The following is a 12,985-nucleotide window of genomic DNA, read 5'->3' on the forward strand; positions in this document are numbered from 1 at the left end:
ACATGGGCACACATCCTCTTAGAAATGGGGGACTCATGACTTTTCAGGGCAGCTCAAATTATCAAGGGACATCAGAAATTTTTCCATAACATCAAAGCAGTGACTTCTAACAGAAGTCACTGAGAACAAGTCAGTTTTTCAAGTATTTGAATCCATAGGGATTTGTCCCCAAGTAGTTTCTTCTTTTGGTGAAATAGTCTTTGTCCCTTTGATGTTCCTCATGCGACACCTCTTATCTCTGTGGCATTCTTCTCAACATGCTCTGAGATACTGAGCTCAGGAGAGGACCTTTGTGGAAAGCTCAGAGGCCAAGAATACATACTCGGGAGCCTGACCTACATTTCAGCGCTGTGACCTTGGGGAAATTACTTAGCCTCCCTGTGTCTCACCATCTATTAGCTGGGAATAATAGGTAAATGAGCTCATTGTGAGGGCTGATTAATTGATACACACAAAGTGCTTAAAACAATGCCTATCGTATGATAATATATTATAGATAATAGTTATCTTTGTGGAAGCCTCGGATATAGAGAAGTGAAGTCCCACAATGGAGGCTGATTTGCTGGGTACACAGAGACCTCTGCAAATTCTTCGTGACTGACTGACTGCTTAGTTGTAAGAGTAATAGGCCTTGGGGGCAAAATTACAAAATAGCCATAATCAATTCACTTACCTCAACCACTAGTTATTGAGCACCTCTGTGTTGGTTGATGAGCTAGATCCTAAGGACACAGAGATAAATCAGGCATAGCTGTGCCCTCAAAAAACACATGGCCAAGTAGCTAGGAACACCAACAGGTACACTGCAGTGTGTCACGGATGGTAACAGATACACGCGTAAGGAGCAGCCTTCCCTCCTGATTTATTTTTCCAGGTTTTCTGGGATCATTTTCTTAAACTCAGAGGTTAATTCTGCTTTGGTAGAAAAAAGATGACTTCACGAACGTGACATACAGGGTCCTGCAGAAGTAACGCCATTGAGTGTGGTTGGTAGGGTACGTGAGTGTCTCGCACAAGATGGACAACAATCTGAACACTTCACCTAAAATGCCATATGGTGTGCTTGAGTATGATATTGTTATATTACAGAATTACATGCTTATGATTTTGTAATACAAGATTTTGTAATAAAACAGGGGCGTTATTTGTGCTGGACCTTGTATGACTGGCGTTAAATGAACAAGTAGCCATTTGCCAGAACAAGAGGGTGAAAGACATTGTAGCTGTTAATCTCCAACACGGTTACCCTCTCTAGACAGGCAAGGGACTCCCACATTGAGAGGTGAGGTCTATTTCTCCACCCATCTGAATCTGGGCTGGCCCGTAACTGCTTTAACAAAACAAACAAACAAACAAAACAAAAACAAACAAACAAAAAAAGGCATAACTGATGCTGACAGAGTTCTAAGACTAGGCCATAAGAATCCTGTACATCCTGCCCAGGTCACTTAGAATTCACTCTCTGTGAAAAGCCAGATGCCATGTAAGGTGTCCAACTTCCCTGAAATGGCCATGCTGTGGGGAAGCCCAAGTAGCCCCCTAGAGAGATCATGTAGAGACAGGGAGAGAGATACCTTGCCAGCCTGTGCTGGTCTAGCCATCCTGGCCCAGGGTCCAGGCATGAATATAAGAGCCATCAGATGACTCTGGCCTCAGCCATCATCTGACTTCAGTGGCAGGAGGGAACCCAGGAGAACCATTCAACTGAGCCCGTGCTAATAGTACATGATTGTTTTAAGCCACTAAGTTTGGAGGTGGTTTGTTATGCAACAATAGATAGCCAGGGTAGATTCTACATATATGTCAGAGGATGTACAAAGGCACGGAGGTGTGAAATTCCACAGTAATTCAGGGTTGATGTGGCTGCAACTTAAAGCGTGGTAGAGAAAAAGACAAACTTGGAAAGATTGGCAAGCACCAACAAGCTTTGACCTTACTCTCTGGGTAATGGGAGTTACTGAAGGGTTTTACACAAGGAAGTGACTTGGTCAAATGTGATTGAACACAGAACATTCTTGCAGAAGATGAGATGAAGGACAAACCAGAGGCCTGAAGACCAGTTAGGAGGCTGCTGACACAGAGAAGGTGAGAGAAGCTAAAGGCAAGGGAGGGAAAGGGGCAGGCTAAAGAAAAGGTGCAAATGATAGTTTACCTGGGGCACATTTTGGGCTGCTTTTCCCCTAAGGGTGAAAACATATTGGGGTGGGGTGATGAGCTCTTTCCACTTGCCTGTCTGATTTCTCCTTCTGGCAGGTGTCACATGTTTGTGAGGTGGCCCTCTGTGCTTAGGGAAGTACCGTTATCTCCAAAGAACTAAACAAAGCCGACAGACACCTGAAGGCTGAACAGATGAACACTGACCCAATCGAGCCTACCAGCCTCAGTGCTAAGTAAAGGTGCGGGGCCTGTGGGCAACTGTGTCACCGCCACAGCAGGGAACAGAATAAAGCGCTGGTGCTGGTACCCAGGATGGCCCTTGTTGGGTTCTAGAGCTTCTCTGGCAGATATCTGGAATCCAGGCGCATGAGGAGTGAACCGTATTCCAGCATCTAAAACGCTCTAAGTAAGTTCACATTTACCAACACATTTTTTTTTTTCTACCAACCTGATTTTCTCCAAAGAGGCACGCTGGTAGTTTCAGTAAATGAGAGCAATTGCTCTCTGTTGGTTTTCCAGGCTGCACTCTGCAACGTTCTTAGGCCTACTGATTCACAGAGCGGCCTCCTGGATTACAGGGACAGGCCAAATCAGAGAGGAGATATTTGTCTAAAATTAAGTGGAGAGTAGATTTACGACCCAGAAGGCAAAGAACTGTCCCAAGGAGAGGCTGCATTATTTATTTATCTTCTTTTTGCCTCAACTCAGTAGAAATGCAGTAATTTACCCAGTGGCCTCTGGGAGCAGGTCCAGAGCACAAACACAATAATAGAATCAAGTAAGAAACAGGAGACTCAAAGACAAAATCTTCCATGAAGGAGAGTGCAGGGGACCAAGGAGTCCGTGAGCCTGGGCAGCTATCCAGCATGATGGGTTAATAGGTGCTTCCCTAAGCTGGTACTCAGGGGTGTCCCTAAGACACAAGAACCCAGACACACACAGACATACACACACCCAGTGATCCACTGTGCTGCTGTGCCTGCCACCTGCCACTCTGTGTTCCTTCTCTTTCTCCCAGCGCAAGGGAAATGCTGGGCCTTGAGTGAGGGAGTTTGATCTGAGCTGCTGGGAGACCTATGCTCACATTAAGCTCTGCTCCTCTTAATTCTATCTGGTGACAGGTATGCAGGAGCTCAGAATTCCGGGCATTTGGCCAGGGTAAGAGTTAATTAGGAGACTGTCTCTGCTTAGAATGAACCTCAGATCAAATATACCAACACATGGCCAAACGGGTTGGATTTGAACCCTGGTTCTGTCATCTCCTATCTCTGGAATTCTGGATAATTATTTAGTTTCCCCATGCCTCAGTTTCCCCATTTGTACCATGGCGATACTAATGCCTAACTCACAGAGGTGTAGTGACTGTTAGCTCTAATGCAGTAGGGAACATGGCGCAGGTACTCCATAAAGGGGCCAGAAGGCAAGGGGGCGGGGCGGGGGCGAGGAGGACTGACCAAAAATGTGCTCTCTCCTTGAAATATTTAATTCTGTGTTAGGACTATGGCCTCAGGAGGAAATTAGAGTCCAAGAAAATAATTCTGAAGAAACTGGAAAAATGAGTCCGGGAGAAGAAAAAAGGTAAGATATATGAGGCTCAGAGCTCCCTAAAATGCCTACAGAGTCTTGATCTGCAAGCACACCAGATAGTTAGACCCCCAGGAAGGACCTACGAATAGTCATGAGCCTGAGTTACACACAGACACAAGGAAGGACATTAGAAAGGGACAAGGAAAGAAGTGAGGTGCCACAGTCATTATCTTGAGGGACAAAGAGAAGTTTGGTGGGTAAGCAAGCCACTCAGAGGCACTCAAAGTGAGGAATAAAAAGAAGTCCAAAAGCCTATACTCAGTTTCTGAAGAAAATGGAAAAAACAGAAACTAAGGAAGTGGCCAAAAAGAGCTGGAAAGAAGGGGAATGAAATGAATCTCTTCAAAAGGCTAAGACAGAGACGGAAGGTTTCCCTCTTCTGCCTTCCTTTTGTGAGCTGTGTGTGCCGAAGGGAGGCGTGCCTTTCTTGAGCTCGAGGTGGTTCATCACGAGGAAAGCAGCAGTTCGAGGATGCTGAGCAGGGACAAAGAGGCGGGCAAGAATGACAGGCCCCCGGGGCATGCAGGGAATTAGCTGGTGTTCTGTGGGACCATTTCCAGGGATGCACTGAAAAGGCAGCTCTCTGGGGAGAAAGGCAGACTCTTGAAACATTTGGTGACTGCATTTGGAAGGAAGGAAGGAGCAGGGCTGGAGCTGCTGTCTGGTCCCTAAGTCCTGTTGCCAAGGAAGGGCCATGTGATTCAAGGATGATTACAGGCTCCCCTGTTTCCTGACATTTCATGATCTGGAAAAAGTATTTCATTAGAAATCAGATCATCAGAATCTAGTCTGTGACCCTTGGCTAGTGTTGGGGGGAGTTTTAGGGGAATGATACATTCGTTGTGCTAAATAGTATTACTCAACAGCCTTACTTGCATTATCTCATTTAGTTCTTTACCAACCCTGTGAAGTAGGTACTAATACCTGCTTGTGGACAAGATGCCATAGACTGTTTACAAAAATAGCTACAATTACATAAATTCTACACTAACCCTGGGCTTAGTTAACCTTGTGATTTGCTTTTGCCAGTAGGTCAACAGGAAATGTGACATATGTAGAGACTTGAAAATCACTTGCACACTGGGATCTGTTCTTGCAGTGCTTAGGACCATTCCGCCACCATATGGACAAGCTCTGTCTCCTGCGTCCGCAGCTAGCCTGCTGGACAAGAGAGATACTTGACCAGATCATCACCAATGCACCATGTGATATGGAGTCATATCAACCGCCAGACATGTGAGTGTGGCTGTTCTAAACTGTCAGCCAAGAAACCCAGAAGACCACAACCTCGTGAGCCCAGCCAAGTAGCCAAGCTGACCCAGACCAGAATAAGGGCCCAGCCAAACCTACAGAAGTTTTTTTAAGAAATAATAACTATTTTTAAATCATTATATTTTTGAATGGTTTGATTACACAGCAAAGCTAACTGATACATGTGGAAAATGAGGCTGAGAGAAGTTAAATGACTTGGAGACTCACACAGGTATGAGTTTTACCATATTGTGCCTCTCTCTTAGACTTCAAGTTCCTCATCTCTAAAATGAGGGCAATGAGTGAGAGCATCCTGCTCCCCTCTTGGTGCTTGGAAGAGATGAGGACCCACTTCGAAAATTACACAAGTTGGATATAAACATAAGGCTTGATTCCCACTCCCTACCACCCTCTCTTACTCATACCTGAAACACATGGTCTGGGCCTCCCAACCGCCTGCCTGTAGACCTCCCCTCGGCTCTTTCCAGCATTTATAGTAACAATCCCTTTCCAAAGCAAATGCTCACATTAGACCAAGGAATACAAAGCAGTCTGCCTACCATCTGTCTTCTCCATCTTAGGAAATGCTGACCGTTGTCTCTTAGGCACTCTTCATCCGATCTGTCTGTGAAATTTGCCGGACAGTTCTGAAGGAAGGAAGGATAGAAAAGTGGATAGTCGCATTAGAGTTAGGATAAGTATGGAGGGAACATAGCACCAGAGAAAGTAATGACCATCATTGCCTTTCTCCCAGAGGTTCCCATGAGCTCATAGTCCCACAAGGAAGGTGGTTAAAAGCCTGGATGCACTCCCGGGGTCCAGTCCTGGGTGTGCCTTCCTGGGACTTCAGCAATGGTTAACACCAAAGGAGGCATTTGGTCACCTGTGTACTTGGCAGATGAGTAAATTGAGGCTCAGAAGATAATTGCTTGATGCAAGACCTCTTGGCGTATGAGTGAAGGAGCTGGGACCAGACCCAGGACTCTGATAACCAGCACATTGTTCTTTGCATAAGCTGAAATCTATTCACCCCATCACAGTTCATAATTATCTATTTTGTTAAAAAGCTGGAATCAAAGTACCAACTAATGATCTATGACCTCCCAATCAGATTCAAGACAAAGATGAGATAATTGCAAGTACTGACTAGGAGCTGATACTTAGAGGAGATTTCCAACCATGGGCAGAACAAGGGGCCAAAAGACATCAATAACTATTCAAGCAACATACTGTCCTGACTCTGAATTAGGGTACCTTGAGGTTTGGTCATAAATTTCCCCAAAGTTTTAATCCATTCCCAGGACTCTGTTTTCCAATGGTAAACAACCTGCCTTCTGCCCCCATTACAATAAATCACCCAAGAAATTGGGGTTTTTTTGGTGATTGTAACTCCACACACACTGTCATAATGAATTATCTGTGGCACATCAGCAGTGGAAGCTGTGTGTTTTAGGAATTTCAATGTGCTCCGCAATGAACTCAGGAGAGAAAAGTATGCCAGGGAAGAGGAGGACTGGGGAAAACTGGGAGTGAGAGAAGGAGATGGGGTGGCTCCCAGCAACCCAGGATGAAACACAGGGGAACGAACCAGTAAACTGGAGAAGAAGGCTGGGAATCTTCAGGCCTGCCAACAGGAGGAAGCCTGAAGTTTGTGTGACAGAGAGTTTTGTGTATCCTCGTCTGCGAGCACCGCTATTGCCCCCGATGCCATCGCCTTGCTCCTGCCTTGGCTCCTCTAAAACGCTCCACACAGCGGCCAGAAGGCCTTTCCCTAAGCAGGTGGGACAGAGCCCAGAAGGGCAGGCAGAGTTTCTGCAGGCAAAGGATTCCCTGCAGAAGGAGCACCGACATTGCGCGCCTCGCTTAGCTTTGAGGCAACAAGTACTTGAGTCTGGGGGCTGCCTAGAGCTGGAGTTGGGGGATAAGGGGGTTCTAACCTGGGGTGAGGGAGGGTCACCATTGTTAAAAAGGAAAGGTTCTGAAAAAGCATAAGTGTTCATTAACAGACGAACGGATAAAGAAAATGTGGTATATATATACACAGCGGAATAGTGTTCAGCTATAAAAAGAAGAAAATCTTGCCATTTGTGACAACATGGATGGACCTTGAGGGCATTACGCTAAATTAAATAAATCACACAGAAGAAGATGAATATTGTATGCTCTCATTTATACGTAGAATCTAAAGAACAACACAACAACAAAAACAAGCTCATAGATACAGAGAACAGATCGGTGGTTGCCAAGGGGTAGGGAACAGGTGAAATGGGTAAAGGGCTCAAAAAGTACGAACTTTCAGTTATAAGATAAATAAGTCCTAGGGATATAAGTTACAGCACGGTGACTATAGTTAAAAATATTGTATATTTGAAAGTTGCTAAGACAGTAGATCTTAAAGTTCTCATCATGAGAAAAAAAATTATAACCCTGGGTGATGGAAGCTAACTAAGTTTACTGAGGTAATGATTTTGCAATGTACACATGTATCAAATTGTTATGTTATATGCCTAAAACTAATACAATGTGTGCTGTCAACTGCATCTCAATTTTAAAGATAACTATAATTTTGTATTGTGATAACTATAATTTTTAAAAAAATAAAAGAGAGAAAAGGTTCCCACGCAGAGGACACTGCGACCGATCTCAGTGCCGCAGGGTGGGGGGCAGGAGAGGCTCAGCAGCTTCCAGGCAAGGCCTGCGGGAGAGAAGGGTGAGTATGCCAACCAAAGCTGGGCCCCTCAGCCTGCCTCCCCATCACCTCGTCCTCTCCTGCCTCTCCTGTTCTCCTCTTCCTCCTTCCGCTCAAATTACTCAGCAACAGGTAGAACCTGGAGCACTTGACGTAATGAGATTCTCTCATGCAATCTGTACCCTAACCCCAAGAGGATTACTGTTGTCCCGTTTTCAGATAGGGAGACTGAGGCTGAGAGTTCACAGGCCTGTCCAAAGTCACAAAACACGTGAGTATTAGAGCAGAATTTTACTCTCAAGTCTAGCTGACTTCAAGCCTGTGCGGGGAACAGAAGTGATTTGCCAACATTTGCCCACCCCTATAAGCCAGCCTGATGCTGGGACTGATCCCTAGCTCTCCGTGTGAGGAGAAACGGCCCTGACTCTCGTGCTTCCCTGCTTCCCTGCGGGAGCACGTGTACATGAAGCACCTTCTGGGCACGGAGAGGGAGAACTGCTCTCCTGTAAGGCTACCTGGCCAAAGGTGTGACCTGCCTCTCCAAGGCTGGGCACCGAGCAACAAGGCTCCACCTGAGGAAGAGGGTGGCCACCTGGATGTGGCTGCACACACTCACCATCACCTCAGAGGATTCTATCATACTCACTGCCTTTGGCTAGTTAAGGTTCAGCCTCTCATATACTGGATCAAAAGGTTTCAAATAATTATGCAGCACACATTAAGTCAAGTTTCACTAAAAATACTTTATGGCTCTGGCTGGTGTGACTCAGTGGCTTGAGTACCAGCCTGTGAACCAAGTGGTCGTCAGTTTGATTCCCAGTCAGGGCACGTGCCCGGGTTGCAGGCCAGGTCCTCAGTTGGGGGTGAGCAAGAGGCAACTGATTCATTTATCTCTCGCACATTGATGTTCCTCTCCTCTTCTTTCTCCCTCCCTTCCCATCTCTCTAAAAAGAAATAAATAAAATCTTTTTTAAAAGTACTCTATGGAGACCACTAATAGTTCTTTGGACTCACATTTTAGTAAAATTAGCTTTCCAAAGCCAAGGAAATTAAATGAAGCTGACATCTAACTCTCTGAAGAAGAGGGCTCAGCAAGCTTTCATTCTAAAGGGCTCTAAAGACAGGAAGGAAAAGAGGGAAAGATCAAATCCAAATCATGCCACTTCCAGCCCCCACCCACCCCCGGCTTCTCCACTGTGGCCTATGATCCTCATGGTGGACAGCTTGGGATTTAGCTAAGGGGTCCTTTTGAATGGGTGGATGTTTGATGTGTTTAGATGAGTGGAACTGAGGAATAACTGCCACATCAACACATACGGCTTTGTTTGCAATACAACAGAATATGAAGAATAGCTTTGTTGGACAGAATTCTTCTTTGAATTGGGATTTTTCTATCTTATGGAGCATTTAAGATTTTGATATAAAGCAATTTATTGCTTGTTCTATTAAGTTTTATCCCCAGTATGCAGAACCAGGTAGTGGAGTTGTTATGTAACTTTTCATTTGTGTAAGGGCTATCCCAGGATCAAGGATGCCCAGTTAGGTCCCAGCCTCTCTCATTAGCCCAGTATTCAAGATGTTTTGCGTATACGTAGCTTTATCTCTCTCCAGCTCTTCTCCCCTACTAATCTGTAAGCTGGTGAAGGTCAGAACTCCTGCAGGACCCATTTCTGTACCCACCTCCCACTTCACCCCACCTCCCATGTTCTAACAGGTGGCTGACACTCAGTCCGGGGTATTGTCTCCACGTTACAGATGAGGAAACAGAGGCAAACAAAGCGGCTATGTGGCCTGTGCAAAGGTACCAAGTTAATTAGGGGCAGGAGAGTCTGTGTGACTCCATCACTCCACACTGCCTCTCAAAGCCAACAGGCAGTGAAGAGATAGGGACTAGGGCTGTCCTTTCAAAAGCCACTAAAGACAGCCACTGGCAGACAGCAGTGACAGACCAACGTGCAACTATCAGGTCACGTTAGAAACAGTTCCATGCCCGGGAGCATGGATTTCCGCGAGGTCAGCCCAACTCCTGCAGTACGTACTTACTGCATTAATTCTTCTATGATGCCATTTCAATCTCATTTCTAACCTCAAATCCAAATTCAAAGAAACCTTCCTTTACTTTGCCCTGAAACTGAAACCTAGTGCTGTACTTTTGTTCTCTTCAAACCTCTCTTTATTCTGCGATAATAAAAATGCTGTGTTTCATCCCAAAACAGGCTCCATGCCAAAATAAATAGCACCTTGGATTTCCTTGAAAAGAAAGCTTGGCTCAAAGCACAGCCTTATTGCCATGAGAATTCTTGGAGAAGTCAACCTTACAAAGTCAAATATTTAGCAAGGTAGCACACCAGACAGCGAGCCTGTCAATCCACGCACAATCACTTGCAAAGACAAAGCACTCTTTCCGAAAGAGAAGATTACCCATACCTCGCAGCGGTCCTGCCAAAATGATGAGAGCCTCTCCGTTCCAGGGCCCCTTGCCTCCAAGGGTCACTGTCCCCTGTGCTAAGAAGCAGGAGGCACCTGACCGCGCTGCAGCCCAGACGCCAGGGGAGGTGAAGTGCACTCCTGAAAAAGATTCTGCCAACTGAGCTCTCCAGCCGGCTCACTTCCTACCAACACAGGAAACAAAGAGATAACTCATGCTCAATAAACGACATATGAATACAATCTCGTTAACTCCCTTCCCACATTTTTCTGCGAGTGTCTGTCATTTTTGCCTGCATTGCAGCAGCTGAATGTGGAGCTTCATGAAGAAGAGGAAACTGTCACGAGAAGAGCTGTGACCACGTTACCTTCCCTTGGCTTACCCCCTCCCGGCCCTGTGCCTTCCCCCATAGCCCGGAGCAGGAGGAGTCGCCTCCTCACGGAAAGCAAGGTTTGGCTGCCGGACCCAGCTGCTGCTTGCAAGTTCAGCTCAGTAGCAGTGGCTCCCCAGCTGTTCAAGGACTGGGTCAGGTGATCTGTGACCTTGATGGAAAAGCAAATACTGACTTCCTTTTCACTCTCAGGAACAGGGGAGTGGGGTCAGGAGGGAATTCAAGGCTCAGTGAGTTGATACTGGATCTTGCCAAAAAAGGGAAAAAAGCTCAAATCCTTCAATTGAAAGTTAGTTCCCTGAGCTGCTATCATTTCGGAGGACCCCATCTAAAGACACCGAAACAGCACACACCTCTTCCCCTGACTCTCCAAAATCTAGGTGCTTATTTGGGAGGTCCTAATTAATTATGCCTTTCCTCCTTCCTTCCCATAGCTGGTGTGGCTCTTTAAAATTGCTCCTAAAGAGCACCGGCTTCCTTAGGAGTTGAAACCCTCCAGTCTTGCATCTCCTTCTTCCTGGCTCTGTTTTAGAAACTAGCCCCCACCCTCACCCCCCACTGGCCTCCTGGAGTCCCACAACCCTGCAAAGCTTCTGCAAGCAACCCCCGCCCGCCTGCTGCCCTGATCATGCAGTGTCTGGAAGTCTGTGGGGCAGAGCAGGGGACAGAAACAATGAGCGGTGAGCTCCTCTGGCAGCGCCGGCTTCCTGCTGCTCTACCGGTCGGCTGCCCCAGCACTGAAATGCACCCCATTCCGGCAAGAAAGTACCTACTGTAAGGATCCAGCTCCACACACGGTTTTTAACGGCAACACGGACCAGAGATCTCAGTGAGGCGGATGCTGGAGCCAGGGAGAAGGCAGCTGCGAAGGAGGAAGGTCTCACTGTCCCAGGCAGGCTTTGTGAAGAGTCCCAGCCAGCCCACTGCAGCCGCAGCTCGTAGGAGGAGAGGCAGGTGAGAGGCACAGCACAGAGGTTTCAGACTCTCCGGACCCAGCACCACTCTTGGACCTGAAGGAGATACAGGGTTGGGAGTACGGGTGCTGTCAAAAGGGGGCCAGGAGGTGCTCTGGGCTCCCGAATGCAGGATCAGGAGAATAGAGACCTTGTCCCCTTGCCCTTCTGTGGCTCTCACCAAAGGAGGCTGTCCTAGAAAAAAGAGCCCCATTAGTAAAATATGTCGAAGTAGCTCTGACCTTCACAGACACTGCCTTCGCGATGCGCTTTCAAAGGCCAGGCAGGTTCCTGTCTAACCCACGCTGAAATTGCGGCCAGCGGCTGCGCGTCACTCTGAAATGCTGCCTTCATCCAGCCCAGCCCAACTGGAAAGCCCCTTCCACCCGGGGTCCCCTTTACCCTCACACCAGCAAAGGCAGCCGGGTGGGGAGGAGCCCCCCATCGCACAGGCGAAGAAGCAAGTGGGAGACAGGCAGCCTCGGGGACTTCCCCGCTGAAACTGGGTGAAAATGAAGATTCCCTGGGTAGGGCTCCGTGTAGTTCTCACTGCACTGGATCACAGTCTTCATTTACCTTGAAAGATTCTAGAGCATCTTGCTCAAGAGAGAGGCTGAGACACTTCCCAAAGGGCACCGGGTGATGTGACGGACGAGGCTATGGAAGACCCACGTTCACTTTTCTCAGTTGCTAAAAGTATTTTTCTGTGTTTACCGAGCACACAGACCAAACCATCAAAATAAAAAAAAAAAATCAGAAATACACCTTCAACTCCGAGGTTCTATGAAAAAAAAACTACTACTGAGCAAAATACCTCTGATAGATTTTAGATGACCACTGACCATCCTCTCAAATTGGCTAGAGGATGCCTGGAGGCACAGGACATTTCACCAGGCAGCTGAGTGAAAAGCAGCTCTGCATTTAATCCGCCCCGTGACTTGGCAGCTACTCCCCTCTGGTTTACTCCGTGACGAAGAGAAGCGTTCTCTTTTCCTCTCCCAGCATAAAGTCTTCTCTGTGCAGGACAAACAGGTGACAGGCTTACTTCGAGAGCTGCATCTCTCTTACAAGACGCAACCTGCTGCCGGAAACACTGGCCAGCCAGTTCCCCTCTGTCCTCCAAGCTCCCTGCCTTAGCATCCCTGCGAGGGCAGTGGCCGCCCTTCCCGCGGCGCTGCTCCTGTCTGCCCTCCCCTGCGGGAGGCATCACCCTGATTCCCGCCTCTGTGTCTGTCTCCCTGACAAGCATAGGACTAGATGCTACACAAAGTTGGTGAAACTGAACTTTCCCGCAGTACGGCTGCCTCTCAACACAGGTGACCTTAAGTACCAAGGGAGCACCTCTGCCTTTCCATCAGCATCCAGGCCTCTCATCTGATTAAAAAAGACAGAATGAGGGAAGAAAATACCAGCCCCCCAGCAGTGCCACTGATCAGCTTGGCTCAGATCCTGGGACAGGAGACCCACAGGAAAATATCTCTCTCTCTCTCTCTCTCTCTCTCTCTCTCTCGTATACCGAACATCCCCAG

At 47.3% G+C, this 12,985-nt stretch overlaps 1 protein-coding gene across 1 annotated transcript in view; it reads right to left on the reverse strand.

Moving 5' to 3' along the window:
* The window catches only part of KANK4 (KN motif and ankyrin repeat domains 4), a 34,181-nt gene extending 22,773 nt beyond the window's left edge, over positions 1–11,408 (reverse strand). Inside the window, exons 1-3 of the mRNA XM_054574041.1 lie at positions 11,277–11,408; positions 10,112–10,296; positions 5,556–5,642 (exon numbers count right to left, since the gene is read on the reverse strand). Of these exons, the coding sequence (XP_054430016.1) occupies positions 5,556–5,571 (16 nt within the window). The 5' untranslated portion in view covers positions 5,572–5,642; positions 10,112–10,296; positions 11,277–11,408. The remainder of the gene's footprint in view (positions 1–5,555; positions 5,643–10,111; positions 10,297–11,276) is intronic.
* Between the last annotated feature and the right edge of the window lie 1,577 nt (positions 11,409–12,985).

The sequence above is a fragment of the Pteronotus mesoamericanus genome, unplaced genomic scaffold, assembly GCF_021234165.1.
Source record: "Pteronotus mesoamericanus isolate MK-2021 breed Mesoamerican mustached bat unplaced genomic scaffold, CSHL_Meso_final contig_105, whole genome shotgun sequence".
NCBI lineage: Eukaryota > Metazoa > Chordata > Mammalia > Chiroptera > Mormoopidae > Pteronotus > Pteronotus mesoamericanus.